The sequence below is a fragment of the Brienomyrus brachyistius genome, chromosome 7 (genome assembly GCF_023856365.1).
Source record: "Brienomyrus brachyistius isolate T26 chromosome 7, BBRACH_0.4, whole genome shotgun sequence".
NCBI lineage: Eukaryota > Metazoa > Chordata > Actinopteri > Osteoglossiformes > Mormyridae > Brienomyrus > Brienomyrus brachyistius.
The window spans coordinates 17,291,772-17,314,696 of record NC_064539.1 but is presented as its reverse complement, the minus strand read 5'-3'; the positions used below and the strand labels follow the sequence as shown (position 1 = coordinate 17,314,696).

Below are 22,925 nucleotides of genomic sequence, written 5' to 3'. Positions count from 1 at the left end.
CATATTGTTTAGCACTCATGAGCTTTACACGTGTTTTTACACGTCTAGAATAAACGCAAAAACACTACATCTTAAGTTTGACAGACAAAATTTGGTCGTTCAAATCAATCGACTATTCGTCATTCTTCGAGTTGTCGAACAGTGTCTCGTTTTATCATAGCAACCAATGTTGGAAGCGCTACACAAAGTTCTGCGTCAATGATACGGTATCACACCTTAAATTCGATAGGCAGAGGGCATGGGGGTGGGGGAAGGTATGCGAGCCTCAGACCTTTAGATTACAGGATTTACGTGCTGTGGAAGCGCTTTATCTGGTTGCGGCACATTTTTGTCTTTTAGGTAATTTTCATAAAAAATCAACAGCAGTATTTGTGGATGTGCTGTGCGTGCTTTACTTCATTATTTGTAAAAGCTTTGTCGTATAATGAGAGGTGAGTAACCCTGGAACTCGGCACGTACCTAAGATTTTTCTTCTTGATTTAGTTTTAAGTTAAATAGATTCAAATGCTAAAACGTGTATAACGTGAAATGTGCTTGAACAGTTCCCAGTCCTGCATCGATATGTGCTGTTTTTCTTCTGGTGCGAGGATTTTTTTGCCAAGGACAAGATACTAAATCAAGTAAGTGCAAAGTCAACCAATGCTGCGATTGATTATTTGAATAACAGCAGTTCATGATCTGATGTTCATTAACAATATTAATCTTACGTTCAGTTGCCAAGGGCTTGTGCGTATTTTATCTTAAATTATTTGAAGTTATTCCTTAAAATAGTGCGAAGAAAAAGGGGACAAAAATGTCTGAATGGGACGAAGTACCTCACACCTCAGTTCAGAGACAAACTTCTTCTTGTGCTGGGACCCAGTATTATAAAGCAGGTCTAGAGAAATAATTCAAATCAATACTTCAGAAATATGTCTGCCTTTGACTGGCCATATACAAGTAGCACGGTGTCTCATGCGCGAGCGATGTGAATTTGTGGTTTCCAGGACGGTCACTTATGAGTTGCCTATACGTTAACAAAAGTTGCAGTTATTATTTGTTCAAGTTAACGAGACTGAGGAGTATTATAAGCAGTCTTTCTGTCCTTGTTTCACTCTTACAGTTCCATTGAAAAATACGAGCATTTTTGCGCTCATTGGGCGCCATCTCCTTCCTCTGCATCAGTGGTATTTCGGTGATGTAATGAACATGTCTGATCATGGACAGGACCAGGTTGTGGGTCACGTTTAACTGCCCCTGCGGTGGGGGTGGGGGACGTTTTAATGCCATTCGCGATTTCGTTTCTATTGTATGATGCCTTTAATTGTATATTTTTTAGGTGTTGTATCCTTCTTCCTCCAATAACGGCCTACACTTGTAACTAGTCATTCATTGGAAGCTCAGCCCATCTGCACTTACGCCTGATTGGTTGCATGACAACTGTATGTTTGTAACGTGCTTTATTGCCAATGTGCTGTACCTGCTAAATAAAACGTAATGTCAAATGTTAGATCAATTAAATAGCTTTTCTGTTGTCTAAGACTGAGGTATGTGATGGTCTTTGAATATGGTGAAAGAAAAGTTCAGAGAGCATGTCCTCTCTCTGTTATGTGGGTTTGCCAGTATGGTGCCCTGTGACGGGCTGGCGTCTCTGAATTGCCCATAGTGTGTGTTTGTATGTGTGTATGTGTGGCATTTCATCCAGGTTGTACTCTGGCCTTGTGCCTATAATCCATGTCCATGTGTGACCATGTATAGGATAACAGGCATTCAAATGAGTGGAATTCACATTTTTAGTGAACTAACAGTCCTGAATGTGTATGTTTTCTTGCAGCCAATCCCTGTTGTCATTTCCCTTGCCAGAACTGGGGTGTGTGTGTGAGGTTTGGCATAGACAGATACGAATGTGACTGTACTCGCACTGGTTACTATGGAGAAAATTGCACTATTCGTAAGTAAACTCATTCATTCATTCATTCATTCATTCATTCATTCATATGCTTTTTTATTGGTTCAGTTTGCCCCCTCCAGAATCATATGTCGTAACTGTCACAGACATTTCCCATAATGCCCTGGAAGATTTAAATGTATGAAGAGCTAGTTGAATTGCAATTTTAGATTTTATTAGAGTTTAATCTTTCTGTTATACCGAGCCTTTAAGCAGACTAGACTGGTATATTGAAGATAATTCGCTTACTATTGGTTTCAGCATTTTCACTCCAAATGGAATTATGCCCCCGCAGTGGACTGCCATCCCGTTATGCGGTTCTTCTGCTTTATCAACAGGAAATAAATGTTCCCCAGTTTGCAACTATATATGACCAAATTTAGCGGTTCACTGCGATTACACTCCAGTGAATCCTGAAGAAAGCAAAGCGGGTGCAGGTGGCAGGAATGAAAAGTGAAAGTTTTTAAAATAATTTTTATTATTAATTGCAGTTGCTAATTGTGGGAAGCCATTATGATACCCGTAACATCTCCTCCTGCTTATTACTTAATATTCTTACAGCTTTCAGTATGTTTTTACCCCATTCTCGCTAAGACGTGTATGGAGTATATTATTGTTCACTGGCTGTATTGGAACACTGCTGGGAAAACACTACCACAGTTATAGTAGCTGAATTCTCAGGTGTTTTCAGTCTTATTTGGGGTTGAGTTAAATCCTGTTGCATTGCAGTAACAGTGGGTTTGGGTTATGTGATGAAACCTGTTATTCTGACGTTGTGGGGCCCATTTTTTCTGTTTCCACAAGGGGAAATTCAGTTTTATCAAAATCTGTGACTGGAATCAAAAAACTATAAAGCCAAAAATCATGTATTTTGTTTGGTTACTTATGGTTAATGTTAGAACTGGGTGGGGGTTAAGGGTGTCATACTTGGGATTAGAGGTTTTCCCATAGAAATGAATGAATGGTCCCCACAAAGACGTGGATACAAATGTGTGTGTGTACAGACACACCGTGTGGAAAATATTTACTTAATTCATTTTTATGCATAAGATGCCATTTGGATTATAATGGTAGGATTTTCTTTCCTATTTTGTTTTTTTAGTTCTTTTCATTGACATTTAATTCCTTGTTTAGATCAGTTTTGAAATATTTCCCTTTTCCTCTGAAGTCTGTAACGTCGTCCTACAATGTTTTTAAGTCTAGTTAATTTTACCATTTAACCAACAGCAATAACTAGTGAAAAATATTAAAAAGTAGTGAATAGTGGTATTTAGCGTTTATACATATTGTACAGATTTTCATTGCCCTCTTAATACTGGTTTTTATTCAGGAAGGCATTGTGGATGAATATCCAGCTTGACATGTGAAATGTGTGTCGTTTACAGCAGAGTTCTGGTCCAGAGTTCAGCAGCTGCTGAAACCCAGCCCTGATGTACTGCACTACATCCTCACCCATTTCAAGTGGCTGTGGGACATGATCAACCAGACATTCCTCCGTAACATGCTGATACGCTTGGTCCTCCAAGGTCAGAAGCCTGCGGCTTGGTCTCATGAAGTTATGAATGTTGGCATCAGCAGTCACTGTACATTATGCAAATCAGCTGCCGTGCTTCAGGAAACTAGCATCAAAGAGTGATTGATAGCAGGAAACCATTGTTTCGAAAATCTAAGTCTCTAACCATCTTGCTGTTGACTTGAGAGCATGGGAATGAATTTAGGGGGAGCTAGTAGGTGGGAAGGAATCAATGCCTACTATTAGTTTTCTTGAAAACTTACTTGTGTTTGGATATGACGTACATTTTTAGCTGGCCAGTCACGAGCCCTGCTGTGCTGTCAGCCTGCTAAATTGCAGAAGTATGAGAATTTCAGGCATTGGTGGGACGATGTCTGTATCTGGGCTCATTCTACTGCTTCCTCCAGCATTTGTCCTCCGCAGTACTCGTCTCCGAAGACTGAAATCAGAATCGTTTATTCACCACCAAGTACTTTTACATACGAGGAATTTACTTTGAGGTGTCATGTAAAACAAGGACAATCAAGAAAATTGCGGAAGAAAACTCACTTCTGGCGAGGAGATGGTTGAATCAGGTATCCTTTATTAAAATTTGCACCCAGGAGCCCTCTAGATGAAGACTCAAATGGTGCTTTTCCACTGAGCTGTACCTGAGCATAACCGCAAACTGGCAGTTTTCCATTGTAAATTATGTGAGGTGTACCCAAGCCATACATGCACTGGCAGGACGCTGCTTACCAGCAGGGCAGAAAGCATGACAAAACCGGGCTGATTGTGTCACCACAATCTGATTAGTAAAAATGCATAGAGATACCGATGTTCTGTCCATGGATTATCTGAAGAAAAAGCATATATTCTATATTATTATTATTATTAGTAGTAGTAGTAGTAGTAGTAGTAGTAGTAGTAGTAGTATTACACGTCACAATGTATTTATGCATTCCCAATAACTTAGAATTAGAAAGTAATATAGAACAGCTGAATGCTGATTTCCAATTACTTTGGAGGTCGGAAGCTGGAGGTGGTACTGACGTCACCCCCGGGTTAACCGCGTTGTAGTACAACAAACCCATTTATCAATACCATTGCCAACCAGGTTCATTGTTAGCCGTTGTTAGCAATATCAGTTGATAAGATCACATTATGTGGTATTTTGCACAGTAAACAGCATAAGAACATGTCCAGAGATAGCGGATGGACAGTATTACGTGAACAACCAATTTAATGGCCGCAAATAAGAAGTATGTGCTAATGCACAGCATAAAACTACAGCTTTAACTTCTGTTGATGAAGGGCACAGTCATCTCGAATTCTGGGTTGCAGAGGTTACTTTGAGTTCCTTAGTCAGAACTCTGACTTCAGGAGGCATTCAAGTTGAAATTTCCAACTAGGAACTCAGAGGAGCCCATATTCAGATAGATCACAGCATTACATTCTGTTTCACTTGCATACAACCAACTTAATAAATTTTATATATATATTATATATATATATTTATATATATAAAATGAAATAAAATGATGTACTAGGTACAGATAATGTGCATAGTGCGATGTAGTATAGCAACAGGTTTGTTAGACGGGATATAAAATGTACACAATCAGTGGCTGTTAATGAGTCCTCGGTAGCAGGGGATAAACTGTTGCTCTCGATGGAACTCATACTGGGAGGGAGGGTTTCTATTCCTAGGGTGGGACAGTCGCTGTTCCTCGTCCCACTCCTATGCAGCCTTCGCCCTAAGGCACCGACATATTGTTCTTTCATATTCAGTCATATTGTTCTTTTGGTCGTTCTCTGCAGTGAAGACAAGCCAGATTCTCCAGCGTGAGAAGCAGGTTGACTTCAAGAAGTCTTCTGCCTGTACAGAAGAATACTTGAATGAAATTAAAGCTTTCTTGCATAGTTAGTAATTTGATATGTGACTGTTTCATGCCATGACAGGCTGCACTAAACTGTCAGTGCAATTTTGTGCAATCTAAGAAGCAAGCAATTTTCATCTATAATGAATACCGATTTACGTTATATGGACAAAAGTATTGGGACACCTGGCCATTACACCTACAGGAACTTTTATCACATCCCACTCTAAATCCACAGGCATCAATATGGAATTGTTTCACCCTAAGGCCCCAAATTAGGGTTAGGGTTAGTAAACTGAGGCTAGGGTTAGGGCTAGAAAAACTATGGCGTTTTCAGACATCAAAATGTGTTTTTATGACAGTTCTTCTCCCCTGTAGGATAGGAAACCACAGATTATCACACTTTAGTAGCATATATTCTACTGTCCAACAACCTGATGTATCACCCTAAGGCCCCAAATTAGGGTTTGTGAACTGAGGCTAGGGGTATGGTCAGAAAAATTATGACATTTTCAGGCATCAACATTAGTTTTTATGACTGGTCTTGTTCCTCATAGGATAGCAAACTACAGATTATAATGTAGCAGTATAATCTTAATATATTAATTAACCAGAAACTAAATGTTATGTACTGATCCCATGTTTGCTCATCATTAATCAATTATGAGTTTATGTGTTTCATGCGGTTACTATATTTGTTCATGATTTGTTCTTGAGTAGTAATTGAGTTACTAAATTACTTGTGCCCCCTCAAGTGAAGTGTTACCAAATAATGTTTTCAAATTTCTCTCTCTGTGATACTTGACTTCACAGTGCCGATATTCATAGTGAATCGGCAGCATGAATTTTACGTCACATCAGAGTCTGAGTCTTTATAGCCACATGACCAAGGCCAGGGGAAATTTATACCCCACTTGCTACTGTTAGAGACGTGACAATAGGGAATGAACAATTACAGACAGGGATTAAATATAATACACAAGGTAAGTGTCCTAACCCTTGAACTCAGAATTTGCTGCAAGCACATTTGGTTGAAGCTTCGTGCCTTTTTGGGAAAGTGAGTGCCAGCTATTCACACATTCTCACTGCAAGTTCTCATCAGTTGATCCGTGTTCTTGGAAAAGCATGCAAAGTGACTTATTTGCCAGACTATCAGGAAGCTAATCTTTTGGGGGGTGCTGGGGAGCGGGGTGCTGGATTGCATTAGCACCCGTCCTGTGTATTTCATGTTGTAACCCACCTAGATTCAAAATCTTTCACAGCCCCATTTTATTCCTTGCAATTACCTTCATTAACCACATTCATAGTCTCCCTGACTCTACTTTTTTGTTGGACACATTTTCATGTCCTGCAGCTTCTAAATTGCTTCAATTCCACGAGAGCAGGAAGTCATATCTGTGCATTAAAGTAATTCAAAGATACTATCTAATTTGAGCAGATTTCAGCTATTTTATCTTGATTCTGTAGTGGTCCTTTTTTGTAGTTTGGAAAGCCAATATCTCTGAAGGAAAATAGAAAGTCCATAACTGCATGCCACTTACACATCACCCCAAGGACCTGTTTAAAAACCGCCATGACTGTTGCACGCAATTAAAGTCTCTTAGTGGTAATTCTGAAGACTTTAACTTGATTTCAAGCACACCATGTCATCTTGTTTCTTAAGAACTTTGACGTAAATAAACGTTTTTTTTCATTACCCTCTAAAAAGTGGAATCATTTTCAAGGTCACCAATAACTCTTAATAATATTAAGTTGCTTTACTTTGTCCTACGAGCACAATTAACACACATGGAAATGATGGAAGTATATGATTTTTTTACACACCACGCTATAAAGTACCATAGTCTACTAACGTTAGGTAGGGAAAGGAAGCCACCAGGAATTTTGAGAAAGTTTCTTTGGATAGTTACTAAATTAACTTGCAGCCTCATGGTTTATGACATTGTGATTTGCAACCCAGAATGAGTGATTTCTGACTATTTCTGAATTGAATCATAGACCTACAAGTAGCTTAGCTGCTGGTATTGAATGCAGAAGAAGAGCACGTGAGGGAACGAACAAATTCGAAAGGCACTGTAAGAAATATCTTTATATGTAAGAATGATTGTTTGTAGTTTGTTCCTTGAAGTCAGGCTAGATAAAATCAGCTATTCACCGGAGCGAGGAGATTTCTCAGAACACAGCTGGGGGCTAAAAAGTGAATGGGGGGGGGCAGCCTCCGAGGGTGGATCAGGTGACCACGTTTGATGATTGCTTCCAGACACTTGGAAGCTGTTTGACTTGTACAGCAGGCAGCTACAAAATTCACAGCCCTGCCCGTCTGCACTCCAGCAAGTATGAGCATTTTGTGTGTGTGCGTGCCCCCCCCCCGCGTGACTTCACCTGCCCTAATTCAGTCACCGCACATCTCATTATTAACACACACGTCGGAGAGCAAATCCATTGACTGTTTATCTTTCTCTTTTTGCCCCAGTAAGGTCCAGTTTGATCCCCAGCCCCCCAACCTACAACTCTAAGTATGATTACTTGAACTGGGAGTCATATTCCAATGCCACTTACTACACTAGAATCCTGCCTCCAGTGCCTGAGGATTGTCCAACACCCATGGGGGTCAAAGGTCAGTCCTGACTGGGGAGAGGGGGTGTTATTGTTCTCTTACAACAGACTTGTTAGTCTGGTAGTTAAATATCTTAAATGACTCGTTTTAGTATTCTAATGGCAGAAGCCATATTAATAATTAAGAATAAAGATAATCATAATTTAGAAATAAGAATAAGATAGTCTTAAACGTATAAACAAATGTCAAAGTTTGTTTTTCACTGTAACAGTTTGCAGCTGTGACATTGTAAAACTCCAAAGTCCAAAATCTCTTGCCAGCAATTAAATCTTGTTGTTGTTTTTTTTTTTTTCATTTTTTTCACAGGAAAAGCAGCACTTCCAGATCCTGAGGTTCTGGTGGAGAAGTTTCTACTGAGGAAGAAGTTCAGACCAGATCCACAGGGAACCAACCTGATGTTTGCTTTCTTTGCCCAGCACTTCACCCATCAGTTTTTCAAGACCCACAACCGTGTGGGACTGGGCTTCACCAAGGCCCTGGGACATGGAGTATGTCTGCAAGGGAGGGTGGGGTGGTCTTTTACAGCTGTGCTTCCCAACCCAGTCCTCAGGGACCCAGAGACATGCCACATTTTTTCTCCCTGCCAGACAGTCCACATTTTTGCTGCTGGGAGCTGGGAGGGAGCAAAAACGTGGACTGTCTTTGGGTCCCCATGGACTGGATTAGGAAACAACAATTTTACAGGGATCTGCTGCTGCTGAAGCTATTAAAATACCACTGATTAAAATACCACCATGCTTCTCTGGCTCACAAAAATCCATATATAACGTTCTTATTTCAGAACTAGAATGTCCCACTTGTTGTTGGACATATGATAGCATCCTCCAAAGTCTGTCAATTAAGAAATCAATTTGTTAGTGTAATCTAAAAATTGTCACACTTTTGTTGATGGAATATGGCTTGTCATAGGTCATAGGGATTAGTACTGAAAAGCTGCATATCAAATATCAAGTAGCATAAAGTATGAATATGAATAAATTATTATTAAAATGCCAGAAAATGAAATGTATTATAATACATTTTGAATTCAAAGGAAAGGAGTGTCTTCACCTTCCTGTTTACCCTAATCCTTCATCACTGTTTGATAAGCCAGCTTCTCATTCAGTTGATCACATAACTTACCCGTATGTAACCTAGCCATGTTTTGTAATTTGTGTGTACCTTCACCAGGTGGACGCCGGGCATATTTATGGTGATAATCTGGCTCGCCAGCTCAGACTCCGTCTTCACAAAGATGGGAAACTGAAATACCAGGTAGGAGACCTGCTGGCAAGCAAGTTTGAACACATCTGGAATATTCTGTTCCCTAGCTGTGACTTTGAATTGGCAAAAGGTAAAAATAAATCTAGAGGGAGTAATCGAGCAGTCCTGTCCCCTGAAGTGAAACTCACCTCTCTTAAAGGGACACACCACCCTGCAAGGAGCTTTTCGCAAATGCCGTCCTACATATTCAAAGTAAAGAGTATTACATGCACTGTGTGGCCCTTTTTTACAAAAAGATTACTAGGTGGTAGCCCCGCTTTTATTGGAGGTCTAGAGGGCATTATCTGTCCACTCTGTTCATATTCTGCTTCCCATGAATTGCTAATGCTTCACTTTCTAATCCTCGGCTCAGATCCCCAAGATCTACTGTATATGTCCGTGTAGAGAGCTCTTCATTTAATTAGGAACTGATTGAGAGTCATTGCATGGGAGAAAGTGGTACTTGAACATTTTTTTGTTGGATACTATGCAGTTGTTGATTCATCAATCCCTTGTTACCCTGTACTGGGTTGGTATGGATGGATGCATGGATGGATGGATGGATGGATGCAGACGGATAAGCAGATAAAGGAAACAACAGGCTGATAGGCAGACTTTGTCGTGTGGGGTTCTCTCACATACTCACCGTTGTTTACTTCCCACTGTCAGCAGAAGCGGATGTGAGGTCATGCACTGGTCTTTTGAGCATTTTTAGCACTTCACCCCAGCACATTCACATATCTACGTTAATAAGACCTCTGGCTGTGATACACCGGGCAATTTCATACCATATGTAAAGTGTAAGACATGGGAGAGGAGGACCCTGGAGCTGCTCTATGCCAGCTGTACAGTCATATTGTTCTTCTTCCTCTTGTCTGACCATAGCCTGCTCATAAATTAAGGGTGTACTCACACTAGGTGTAGATCTAGATCCGTACTAGACTAGACCCGAACTGAGCACGAGCATGTTTGACCCCTAACATCCAGTTTTAGTGTGATCTCTCTGTATCATGCTCAAGCACAGGACACAAACTTGACATCATTGACGTGATTGGCACACACATGCACCCGTACACTATCTGTGAACAGGACACCGAAGGAACGAATAGGGCAGGCTGTACAGATTGAGCAGCGACAGATATTTAACAAATATGGTGGTGATGGGATTACTTTGGTCCATGGTACAGGTGCAGTGTTTCCTGGAAATTTGGGCTGATGAGAATATCCAGGAACAGCAGGATGTGACATGAAAAAACTGAGATATTTTGTAAACTACAGGATATCTACTTATACGTGCAGGCAGATTAAATGAAAATCACTGTGTTGCATCCTCATTAAATCTATGAGGGCCGTGTGTCATCACTCCCAAAATGGCTTCAGAGAAGCCACAAATCAGGACATTGATCATGAACTCCATTCTCCTGTGAGATAGCACTTATCTTCCTATATCACCTTCAACACAAGAAGTCGCACGCTGATAACAAAAGCATGCTTGGATCGTTAAGCACAATGTGATCGCAGACCAGCAGGGGGATGGAGTGGAGTGCCCTCCTTGTCCCTGTGCCCTCCATGTCCCTGTGCCCTCCTTGTCCCTGTGCCCTCATTGTCCCTGTGCCCACCATGTCCCTGTGTCCACCATGTCCCTGTGCCCTCCTTGTCCCTGTGCCCTCCATGTCCCTGTGCCCTCCATGTCCCTGTGCCCACCATGTCCCTGTGCCCTCCATGTCCCAGTGCCCTCCTTGTCCCTGTGCCCTCCTTGTCCCTGTGCCCTCCATGTCCCTGTGCCCTCCTTGTCCCTGTGCCCACCATGTCCCTGTGCCCTCCTTGTCCCTGTGCCCACCATGTCCCTGTGCCCACCATGTCCCTAAATAACTTTGTTATTTATTTATTGACCAGACTGTAATACAGGGACTTTGGTATAAAGGAGTATCTGCCCAGGGGAATTAGTCATGTCCTGTCTTCTGTTGTTTACAAATGGTGTTTTTCCTCTGGCATACAGGAACCGAGCCAAACCCGAGCCAAACCCGAGCCACACTGCATTAGTTACAGTGCGGTTCCTGCTTGCTTCGGGTTTCCACTGCAGAAGGGTTTGCTTGGGCAGCGTGTGGCTCAGTGGGCTAAGCCTCCATGCCTGTGATCTGAAAGTTGCTAGTTCAAACCTGGCTTTGGTGCGCCTGTGGGTGCTGGAGCAAGGCCCTAACCCCGTCCCCCAGCTCCCTGGGTGCTGCAACAGGTGGCATCTGGCTTGCTGTCACCTGCAAAGAGCAAGTTGGAGGAAGAGGTGCAATGAGAATGCCCCCCCGAGGGGAGCAATAAAATATCACGTATTATTAATAAAGGCGTTACTGGTTTGTACAGTGACTTAAAACCGAAGAGAGGCTTTTTTTTCACTGTTCACGCAGTATACATCCTGATTTACTGTGTGCTAATTTCTCCTAGTACATTCCGACAGCGGAATTAGCATTCGCTTGCATAAATTTGCATCACTAATGCGTTCCGTTCAGCCATTCTATAGTACCTAGAAGGAGGATGGAAATTTTCAAGTTCAGAGTTATTGGGAATGCACCAATACATCACAACGTGCAAAGCTATAAATAATGAATAATATATGTACATAGAATATGCTTTTTTCCTTCAGATAATCCATGCATATCGATGCAGATCACCGGTATCTCTACCAATCTGATGGTGATGCTCAGTTCAGTAGGCAGGCCCTGCTAGTAAGCAGGTCCATATCAACACGGGTGTGGCGTCTTACAATGGAAATCATCTCTTTGCGGTACGGGTTGGGTACGGCTCAGTTCATGGTGGCAGTGGAAAAACGCAAAAGTTGAGGTTCCCTATCCCTTTCTAACTGGTGGAATGATTGATCACCCGGTTAATGCTCATTGACAGATGATTCATGGTGAGATGTACCTTCCGACGGTGGCTCAGGCCCCCGCGAAGATGAGCTACCCAGAGAACGTCCCCGCCAAGCAGAGGCTGGCCATTGGCCAGGAGGTGTTCGGCCTTCTCCCAGGACTGACCATGTACGCCACGCTCTGGCTGCGAGAGCACAACCGCATCTGCGACATCCTGAAGGCCGAGCACCCCACCTGGGGTGATGAGCAGCTCTTCCAGACCGCACGTCTTATCATCATCGGTGAGCGCTACCTGCAGGAAGCCGTGCATGTGGCCAGAGTGGCTAACTGCATAAGTGCCAGAGAATCTGCTGTGGAGGATGGACATTTTGTGTGTGTGTGTGTGTGTGTGTGTGTGTGGGTGTGTGTGGGTGTGACACATGTATATGTGCCCTGTGATGGTCTAACCCTCCATCCATGCTACTCCACTGCCTTGTGCCCAGTGCTTCTTGGGATAAGCTTCTCACCTCTCATGACTCCTGGCAGTGTCTTCTTTTGTCCAGGTGAGACCATCAAGATCGTGATTGAGGAATATGTCCAGCACCTCAGTGGCTACCTGCTAAAGCTGAAGTTTGACCCGACCCTAATTTTCGGTACCCCGTTCCAGTACGGGAATCGCGTCTCCATAGAGTTCTCTCAGCTGTACCATTGGCACCCATTAATGCCGGATAGTTTCCATATCAACGGAGATGAAATTCCTTACCAGCAGTTCCTCTTCAACACCTCCATTATCACATACTACGGTCTGGAGAAGCTGGTGGAGGCATTTTCGAAGCAGCGTGCTGGCCAGGTGAGGTTCAGCCACTCACAGGCGATTTATGTCTATGGGTGTGCCATTCCTGTAATGTGATTGGATGGCATCCCAACTGGGGTGTGTCCTGCTACCCACCCTGCTCTTCCTCCTATGCCATGGCCCTGCATGGGATGAGCGGTTATGTAGAATGATTAGCCCAGGCTGTATTCACTGGTCAGCCATCAGTTTTGGGACAGATTAACAGTTTATTAACCTGTAAATATGATTGATTTAAATATTTTCAAAGCACAGAATCCTTATCAGTCCTGATAAAAGCATGCCGTTGTATAGATGTTGGTAGTAAAAGATTAACCTTCCTACCACCCAGAAAATATTCCAGCGTATTCATTCAGCTTCTCACATTATCAGATGCACAGAGTAGACAGATACCTGACTCCCATCGCATGCAAAATTCATTCAGAAATGTTGCTCATTCTTGTGTATCTAAACAAGTATTCCAAGCAAAGGAAAGGGTTTAGTGTATCTTTTTCTTGATATTCAGAAGGCACAGATGAAGATAATCAGCGAAGTATTTAGTGCCTCCCTGTCTCGAGCTCCACAGTCCAGTCATTGCTGTTGCTGCCTGCATGTGCTGCCTGGTGTGTTCTGTGTTCTGTCCTGATCTTCCCTACCCCATTTTGACCCCTCGTGGCTCCTTTTATCCTGCTTGTAGTCTTGTATAATAAAACCCCTTTTGCATTCGCCTCTGCCCTTGCCTTTGACTGCTAGTCTAAATGGGACTCTTACTACTGTACATAAAATACTTTTTGTAATTGTGTATTACAATGGCATCAGAACTGGTTATTCAATGTTCCAAAGCATTAAAGAAGATAAATATACTTAGTGACTACAAATTGCTAGCATACCGAAGGCATTGCAACATTTCCGATAGTCTGGAAATTTATTTGGTCTTGAGGGTCAGAGCAAGGACTTTAACACCTAATGCTGTAAGCATCTCTGCAATGGTGATGTTCCTCTTGTGTGTGATTACAAGTACAGATGTTTGACTCTGTCAGACCTGACAGATGTAGGCAGCTGTGCTCTCTAAACTCTTCATTGCCCCCTGTTGACACCTTTGAGCTGAATTCCAGTAAACCTCAGCAGTGTTGCTCTCTACGCCATGTGTTGCAGATAGGTGGTGGTCACAATATCCATCAGGTGACGGCCAAGGTGGCTGTGAGCACCATTAAAGAGTCCAGACACTTACGTTTCCAGTCCTTCAACCAGTATAGGAAGAGGTTCAAGCTGAAGCCATACACATCTTTCGAGGAGTTTACTGGTAAGAGATCACATGGGAGAACCTTTAGACTGTAGTGGAAGAAGTCTGCTCCAGCTGAAGACGGATCCAACTTGATTGTGACATCCTCAGTCAATCCTTATAAACTATGTGCTTGTACATAAATTACTGTTTTCTACATGGGTGTGAAGAAACCACAGTAGTATGGACTTGGCAGGAAACCTTCTTGTTTGCGATAATACGTGGAAATTGGATGTTGTGCCATCACTGTTTCCGTTCAGTAAAATGTTCCTTTCCCAGTTGCATTAGGCAGTTGTTCCTTCTCCAGAGCTGAAGATGACAGGAATAATTAATCAAAAGTGTTTTGCTACCCTGTTGCTGTTAAATAGTCCCATGGCCTTTGGCTTAGCACTAGCACTTTGCAATAACTGACACAGTGGGGGTTTCTCCTCAGGAATGTCCTTTTCATTCTGTGTTCCTGACTGCTCCTGTTTGGCAGGTGAGAAGATTATGTCTCGGGAGCTGGAGGAACTCTATGGCGACATCGACGCCCTGGAGTTCTACCCTGCTCTGCTGCTGGAGAAGACGCGACCTGGGACAATATTTGGCCAGAGCATGGTGGAGATGGGGTCTCCGTTCTCCTTGAAGGGGCTCTTGGGAAACCCCATATGCTCCCCGGAATACTGGAAGCCCAGCACCTTTGGCGGGCAGACGGGATTTGACATTGTGAAATCTGCCAGTCTGGAGAAGTTGGTCTGTCTCAACACCAAGAAGTGTCCTTATGTAGCGTTCCACGTTCCATCAGCTAATGACGACCAGCAGCAAAATGAACCGAAGCAGCAGACTGAGTTATAGCTTATCGGGAAAAAATCCTGTAACTTCACATTTTTATATTTTTTAATAAAACTGTTTTGAATGGACAAGCTTGGCTTCAGAGATCAGTTTTCTACTTATTAGTTTAGTTTACTGATTTACTAGTGCTTGTTATTAAAAGAGCTAGTTTCAAGCTTAAATTGATCTGTAGTCTGCACAATTTATTGTGAGTTGAGGGATGGGTTAGACACTTGCCACATACAATGTCTGCCAAGTTGATGTGCAGCACCTTATTCTTATAACGTATAACTAAGGAAAGTCCCACATTTGTAAAGCATTTTTTCCTATTTAAAACAAGTGACATTCATGAAGCATTTCAGAACTCTGCATGTCACGTGGTTGTTGTTAAAAGAACCCATTTAAGTTAATATGCTACAACTGTGTCTTTAAAAACGTTGGGATGCTGTGTAAAATGTAAATAAAAACAGAATGCAATGATTTACAAATCATATAATCCCAAATTTAGGTGAAAACAGAACAAAGACCACATATCAAATGTTGAAACAGATTTTTGTTTTATGGCAAAAATATGGGCAATTTGAATTTGATGCCAGCAATACGTTCCCAAAGGGTTGGTACAGGGGCATGTTTACCACTGTGTTATATCATCTCTTCTTTTAACAACACTGTGTAAATGTTTGGGGACTGAGGAGACCAGTTGCTGGAGTTTTTAAAGTGAAATGCTGTCCCATTCTTGCCTGATACAGGATTTCAAGAGTTCAGGGTTTCCTTTGTCATATTTTCTGTTTCATGATGCACCAAATGTTTTCAGCGGGTGACAGGTCCGGACTGCAGGCAGACCAGTCAAGCACCCAGAATCTTCTACTATGGAACCATGTTGTTATAATATCACAGAATACGGTTTTGCTGAAATATACAAGGCCTTCTTTGAAAATTATGTTGTAGCATAGTCTGCTAAAATTTAGACAGATTGCAGACAAAACTGGGCAAGAAGAAAAACGTATGAATTGCTGTGTGGGCTGCACTTGTGAAGTACCTCATGAGGGGTTCATCACACTGGAAATCTAAGAGATTTTGGGTGGTGACCATTACATCATCAAGAGAATTACAGAATTAAAGACAATTACATCATCAAGGAGAGAAGATCTACAGAAAAAAAACCAAAAACGCTCATAGGCCTCTCCTAGGATGCTCAACCAATGAGTCATTGTCACAGTCAAATGGCAGGTGGCCGGAAATCAGCTCAGTTCCTGTTCAAAGATATCCAAGGTTGTGGGACTCAATCACCCCAATGTCCATTGCATTGAATTTGTTACAAGGATTTTTGTTCAAGTCAATACAGACCAGGGTCTCTAGAAATTACTGCTGTTCTGATCAACAGAATATCCATGCTTGTCCCATTGTTGCATTTTTTTATTATATAATACATGCCACGTATTTATAAACCTGGGGTGCAGAAATATGAGAAAATCTCTGCTCTGCCGGCCTTTCCTGTTTAGAACATGAGAAATAGGAACATAAAAAATTACAAACGAGAGGAGGCCATTCCGCCCATCAAGATCTCTTGGGAAGAATTCAGCTAATAGCTCAGAGTTGTTAAAACCTTATCTAGCTTCTTAAAGGAACCCAGGGTTTTAGCTTGTGCTACACTAACAGGAAGACTATTCCATACTCTAACTACATGCTGTGTATATCAGTATCTTTTTGCCTCTGAGATGAATTTAAAAAATTATATGTATATATACACACACACACACACCAAAATCAGGGGATCTAAGGCTCACCCAGACAAACAGGATACACAAGTTCATTTATTACAAACAGAAGTGATTAAAATAAGGATTTTATTTTATATTTAAATGAAATTTAAAAACTATTTCACATCGCAAAGTGAACTTTTCCTAGCTGCCTGTTACGGGCGGCGGGTGTCTGTGTTCTAATTCATGTCTCTCCAGGAATTTCCTCAGGACGCCGTCTGGGTTGAGACCATTATTAACTATGTCGATTATGGTCATATCTCGATCACTTCCTGAATCATATTTGCCTTTATATATTTCTGTCTTATATAAATATAGTAAATGGGGCGACGAGCAGTGATACGGGTGAGAGCGCGTGTTGTTTCAGTGATACGGGTGCAATAAGCGCCATCTGGTGCTTATACCCGGAATTTCCTCTGCTGCCTAATTAATGAGAACATGGCTCAACGACCCACTATTACTATATACATGAATACAGATACAAGATATAGTAATATGCAGATACAAAGTATAGTAATATGATAGAGCTAATCGCGGAGATAATAGTAACTTCACACCTGCCCTCCAGTGGATGAATGGTAATACATATTTCAGCAGGATTAAGTTGCCGTCCTTCTAACGCGGTTAGAAAATGAATGGAAAACATTTTCGAGTTCTTAAACCTGAAATACATTTCAAATTCATCCTTTTTACACAAGTGAGTTTAAAATAGACTATAATCAGCTAAATTCAGGGGCGTAAAACAAGCCAAAATTCTCAGGGGGCACTATTAGAATTTGAAGAGATTTAATTTTATACCGTGTACGACATATCTTGAATATAAAGAAGGAATTATTCATATTTTACAATCCGCCGAACGGGGGTTGGTCTATTTCGAATGGAAATACCGCGATTCCATAATACCGACCCATCCATCCATCCATCCATTTTCTACACCAGTTTGTTAACTGCGTTACGCACGTTAATTCATATTTATGTTTTACATTTCTGTATATATACGCACGTATATTTTACATAGATATTTTTTACTTTAATAGTTTTACCTTTGGTGGATATGTACTCTATATTTAATATCCTTATCTATTGTGCTATGCTTTCTGGTTTTGTTTTCCTTTTTTTCAGCATCTGGAGATGTCATCAAACTAAGAATTTCATTGTGTTGATACTGCCCATATGACAATAAATAGCCTGAATCTTGAATTGGATCCATTAGGATACTGGCGTATTTCAAAATAAAAGATTGTCATTAAGATAGTATACCTTTAAACTTAAAATGACCGCTCTTTGGCTGATACTTTTTCAGCATAAAATAACTCAATACTAAGGTTAAATAGTCCATGAAAATTTTAATTTTAATAAAAAATTTAATTTCATTGAAAATAACCGAGATTTCTGCGGGACAACTATCCGTACCGGATATGCTTGTACGTCACACAGGGCCTATTGCGGTATAGCACAGTTTATGCGCCGCAAATATTCCAGGATGCTTGCATTCATTGGTTTATCCTCCTGTCAATCTTACAGTTTTGTGTCTTAATTGGCTAACGCTTATTGCGAAACCACGGCGGACACGGCCTGTTCACTGTTTACTAACCAACAATCCGGAAAAGGAGAGTAATCTGACGTCTTTTTGGCAGCCAGGAAACGAGGTACTCACTGCTATGATATTGACTTAACACTTATTAACATTTATTTAGCGTATTTTAGCTTGCCTGCTCGGTTCATCGAAGGTTTCTGTCTACTGGTTTATGCAAACGGTTAAAATGGTCACTGCGTATAATCTAATCCCACTTCTAGCCGTTACTGGTCACCTACCGTAACAGATTATGTACCACTACAGCTTGCTATACTACTATTCTATATAAACTTATTTGCCGAATTTTACAGTTTTACTGTTCAGTTAGCACGATAGATGTATCAAGTATTTTTCTATTTTGCTATTACTCAGACGTTAATTATGTACCGAATAAGCAACTATGTTGCTGGTGGTTTGGTTACACAAAGCTGCTATACCTAATAAATCTATCTGCCTGTCAGTATTAACACCAGTACAGTGCGTAGTTATCGGATGTGATGGTAACGCGTTAATCGGCACCACTAGTAACATCCAAGAAAATCTAGTCGGATCGTCTTCATGTGCAACCGGCGGTTCGGGTGTCAGTTCCGCGAACTGAATGTATTCGCATAATGGGAATAAGAGTATAGTGTCCGCTTGAAATGCAGTCCTGCAGATGCACTAAAGAGAGACGGGGTGTTTTTACCTAGTGATCGGCCTGCAGCGTCCTTCCGGGTAATGGCTCCTGTCCTGAGCTCATATAATCTCCCGTGAACATTTGATTCGGATAATGGTGGCTGTAATAATAGATGGTAAATGTGTTATGCGTAAAAGGTGTCTCGGTGGATTATTTGGTAACCCATATTTTTTAGTGGCTTTATGCCAGTGTTGTTAGAGGAGTGAGTTTGACTGCGCTAAATGCACGACAAGCAGCCGATGGGAGCTCTTAGCTTTGAGCTGCTGCCATTTTCATCAGCCTGTGTGTGCATCCATAGGTATCTCCACGTGTATAACTAGGGACACTGCATAGCGCCACACGTGTGTTCCGAGATGAATGTCATTTGAGTTACATGAAAGAATGCATTTTATGAGGGACTGTACCAGTACATTTGCTGGTCCTTCGCTGGGCAGCGTTCCAGGCGGATTATCAGCGCTAAATGCATTGGATTATTATAGAGCCAAATACACGGGATTATTATAGAGCTAAGTGCATTGCTTTGCCATTTCATGTAGCTGATGCATGATATGTGAGAGGAGAAATGGGGATTGACCCTTTCAGAATAGCCCCCATTGGCACTCATAGTTGCTCCCGCAGGTGGGTTACCATGACGACACTGGATGACAAACTGTTGGGGGAGAAGCTGCAGTATTATTACAGCAGCAGTGAGGACGAGGACAGCGACAAAGAGGATGAGGCTGCGGAGGACAAGAACATCCGTAACCCAGAAGTGCTGGAGGCAGAGTATACGCAGGATGGCAGCGCTATCAACACAGGTGAGCGCCTCTTTCCCTGTGCCATTGCTGTGTTACGTTATTGCTGTGTATTACACAGCCCACTGATTCCTAACACTCTGCTGTCACCCGTCTGCCGTGCAGGGCATGTAAGCACCCCCCTGCCGGATAATCACAGCTCACACTGCCTGCCTGCTGTGTCTGTCTGTACGAAACGGCTCATTTCAGTGAGATCCTCTAACACAAGTACTTCCACTATCTAACGTGAAGTGACAACTATTCCATCTTCCAGCCTCTTATCCTGAGCGAGTCAATTCTGTATCAGGCTTGGTTATGTAACCAATCTAGTTCACCCTTATTTGCTTATAGGCTAAATAATTAGGTAACACTTTGCCATGATTTTAATATTTACAAACAAATAATAATGCCATCATAAACATGGCGATAATGTTATGCCTTTTATAAATATGTATAGCCATGTTTATAATGCTTCATGAATGTATTATAAGGCATTATAAATGTGTTTATAAATTACTAAAAAGATGGCCACAAGTAAAGTGTTACCATTAATTAATCTTATTCATAGAGAATCCTTATGCAAAGTAAATTATCCAGCCTTCTGTAATTGCTTAACCGGTACAAGGTCATGAAGCAGAGGTGGGAAGTTCAGGTCCAGAAATCAGTTTTGTTTCAACCAACCAGCCGAGTATAAAGTTGACTCCTTGACAGCCGCATGTTTGTAATGATGGTGTCATTCGCCTGACTCCTACATGACTTTGGACAAAGCATCTGCCAAATTAGTACATGTACGTTTGTCCCACCAAAGGGCCCAAAGGCGTCATCAATGACTGGAGGAAGTACAAGCAGCTGGAGACGGAGCAACGGCAGGAGCAGAAGAAGGAGATGGAGCTGCTTATTCAGAAGCTGTCCATGACGTGCCGCTCACACCTGGATGACGAGCGTGAGAAGGAGAAGCAGAGGGAGCTCCAGGAGAAGATCAATGGCAAGGTGAGGTCCGGTGCTGCCTGGGCGTCCTTCGGGGGGCAGCCCTGCACGGTCTCACGCGCACTCCTGCCCTCCCCCCCAGATGACCCTGCAGGAGTACAGCCAGCTCCGGGAGGACGTGGACGATGAAGACTTCCTGGCTCAGTACCGCAAACAGCGTATGGACGAGATGAGGCGTCAGCTGTGCAGTGGGAAACGCTTCGGCCGCGTGACCGAGCTCAGCTGCGGGGAGGAGTTCCTGGATGCCGTGGACAAGGAGGGAAAGGCCACTCCGGTGATGATCCACATCTACGAGGCAGACGTGCCCGGATGCGAAGCCATGGATGGCAGCATGCTCTGCCTGGCACAGGAGTACCCGCTCGTCAAGTTCTGCCGCACGCGCAGCTCCGTCGTGGGCGCCAGCGCGCTTTTCACGGGGAACGCCCTCCCCGCCTTGCTGGTGTACCGGGGAGGCGAGCTCATCGGGAACTTCGTCCGCATCACGGACCAGCTGGGCGATGACTTCTTTGCCGTGGATGTGGAGGCCCTGCTGCAGGAGTACGGGCTGCTGCCTGACAAGGCGGCCATGACCCCCACAGCCATCCGCGACGCTGCCGTCGCTCAGCACTCCCAGAGTGACGAGGATGACAGTGACCTGGATATCGACTAACTTGTCCCCCCCCCCCATGCATGCCTGCATTAGCAAGCCCCACCAGAATATAGATATGTCTCCCTGTTCTCTTCAGAACATCCAATACCACCTATTCTGATGTACCACATGACTCAGCCCCTAGAAGCATCTGTCCCTTTTGCCTTGAAGGACCTAGTCAAACTAAAATGTGCACCTCAGTGCTGCATGAATATTTAAATGTCCCGGGTCAAAGGTCAAGCTGTGTCGTTCCATTCTTCACCCATAGGGCAGATTCAAGAAGGGTTATGATTCCTGGTCTTTTTGTTTTTTTCTGTTTAAAGGATAAATGGATAGTAAATTATTGTGAATCTTTTCTCCCCATGTTCTACACTGTTAGCAATTTTTTTCTTACATCTTGTTTGGTCTTAGTTAGCATTTAGTTATTAACGTTTTGCTTGAGGCGGCTTATCTGACAATTTTATGTATTCAGCCATCCTACAAGTGGTGAACAACAAAGACTTCCTTCACAGTCTATGCACAAACAGCCTTACTGTTCTGTACAGAAAACATGTCAGATCTTTCCTTTGGTAGCCTGGAGTTATTGTAAAATGAAAAGGCCCAAAATCACAGAGTGAGGCAGGTTCTGGGCGGCATGGATTTAACCTAAAGGAGGTGGATCAAACCGTTCTGCGTTTCTCTGGGCACCCTATGCTAAGCTAACACTTTCATATTACTTCAAAACCGTTACACATAACCAAGTTTAAAGGAACTATTTACTGTTTCTTGGAACAAAAGGCAGCTTGTTTACACATTTTTGGAAACTACAGATGCCCTGCCCCTCCCCAGTAATAGTTGTAAAAACCACACATAAATATTATTGTCGCAAACTACAAACCAGCACATTGGCTAACCTGTGTTAGGTTAACATGCATGTTATGTTGCAGTGTCGTTTCCAGCCTGAGGGTGGAGTTTCCACTTTAACTTCTGCATGGCTTTAGCATGGTTTCCCATCAGGTCCTCGTGGAACGGTTCATGTTTTTACTCCCTGCCAGACTACACTTTTTTGCTAGGGAGCTGGGGGGGAGCAAAAATGTGGACCGTCTGGAGATCCCTGAGGAGCAGGTGGGGAAACACTGCTTTAGTGTACATCTAGACGGTCCTTTCCAGCAGTTGCATCATTGCTAGAAAAAGGTCTGTGAACACAAATTAACTACCAAGGGAAACCGCTAAAAATCCAGGCTTGCATGTATGACGCCCCCTTGGCTGTCTCAGTGATGGACCAAATCATCACTTCTTAATGCAAGAAATGATGTTCTATTCTATTTGTTACTGGACAGGAATTGACTTGCTTCACACTGACGTTCACTGTAGCTGTTTTTACACGTTGGCATAATTCTTGGTGTCTTTGTTTTCCATGGTAACTGCAGGCACATCACACTCTCAGTTATATACATTTTATGCGTCTGGTAAATTTGAATTCTCAAACTGCAAATACAAGAAGCAAGGCCTGTATTTTGTACATCTTTTTATACTGTAATGTTTTCTTTGTGTGTCTAAAAGCTGCTGTTCACAGTCTAACATCGTATTAAATTTGTTTGCAAACGTTTTGTCAAGTTTCATTACA

General features: G+C 42.4%; 1 protein-coding gene and 1 long non-coding RNA gene across 3 annotated transcripts; one reads left to right on the top strand and one right to left on the bottom strand.

Annotated features, from left to right (window-relative positions):
• The first annotated feature begins 215 nt into the window (after window positions 1-215).
• On the top strand, window positions 216-22,903 carry LOC125746402 (prostaglandin G/H synthase 1-like). The gene is made up of 14 exons (XM_049020339.1): window positions 216-431; window positions 543-620; window positions 1,814-1,930; window positions 3,313-3,453; window positions 7,773-7,916; window positions 8,223-8,404; window positions 9,087-9,170; window positions 12,054-12,300; window positions 12,562-12,848; window positions 13,983-14,130; window positions 14,588-14,936; window positions 19,550-19,728; window positions 20,513-20,694; window positions 20,774-22,903. Exons 1-14 carry the CDS (start codon window positions 425-427, stop codon window positions 21,338-21,340), a joined length of 2,712 nt encoding a protein of 903 aa, XP_048876296.1. The 5' UTR covers window positions 216-424; the 3' UTR covers window positions 21,341-22,903.
• On the bottom strand, window positions 10,580-11,013 carry LOC125746047 (uncharacterized). 2 transcript variants are annotated; one of them, XR_007398833.1, is made up of 3 exons: window positions 10,965-11,013; window positions 10,795-10,913; window positions 10,580-10,709 (listed from the first exon to the last, which is right to left on the bottom strand). It is a non-coding gene; the product is annotated as an uncharacterized LOC125746047 (long non-coding RNA). The 2 variants fall into 2 exon arrangements; XR_007398834.1 differs by having other exon boundaries at window positions 10,586-10,743.
• Window positions 22,904-22,925: the final 22 nt, after the last annotated feature.

Coding starts and splice junctions, on each gene's coding strand:
- LOC125746402 (XM_049020339.1), top strand. Junction 3,454..7,772: donor GATACGCTTGGTCCTCCAAG/GTCAGAAGCCTG, acceptor TTTTTGCCCCAG/TAAGGTCCAGTTTGATCCCC. Junction 19,729..20,512: donor TGGCAGCGCTATCAACACAG/GTGAGCGCCTCT, acceptor GTCCCACCAAAG/GGCCCAAAGGCGTCATCAAT.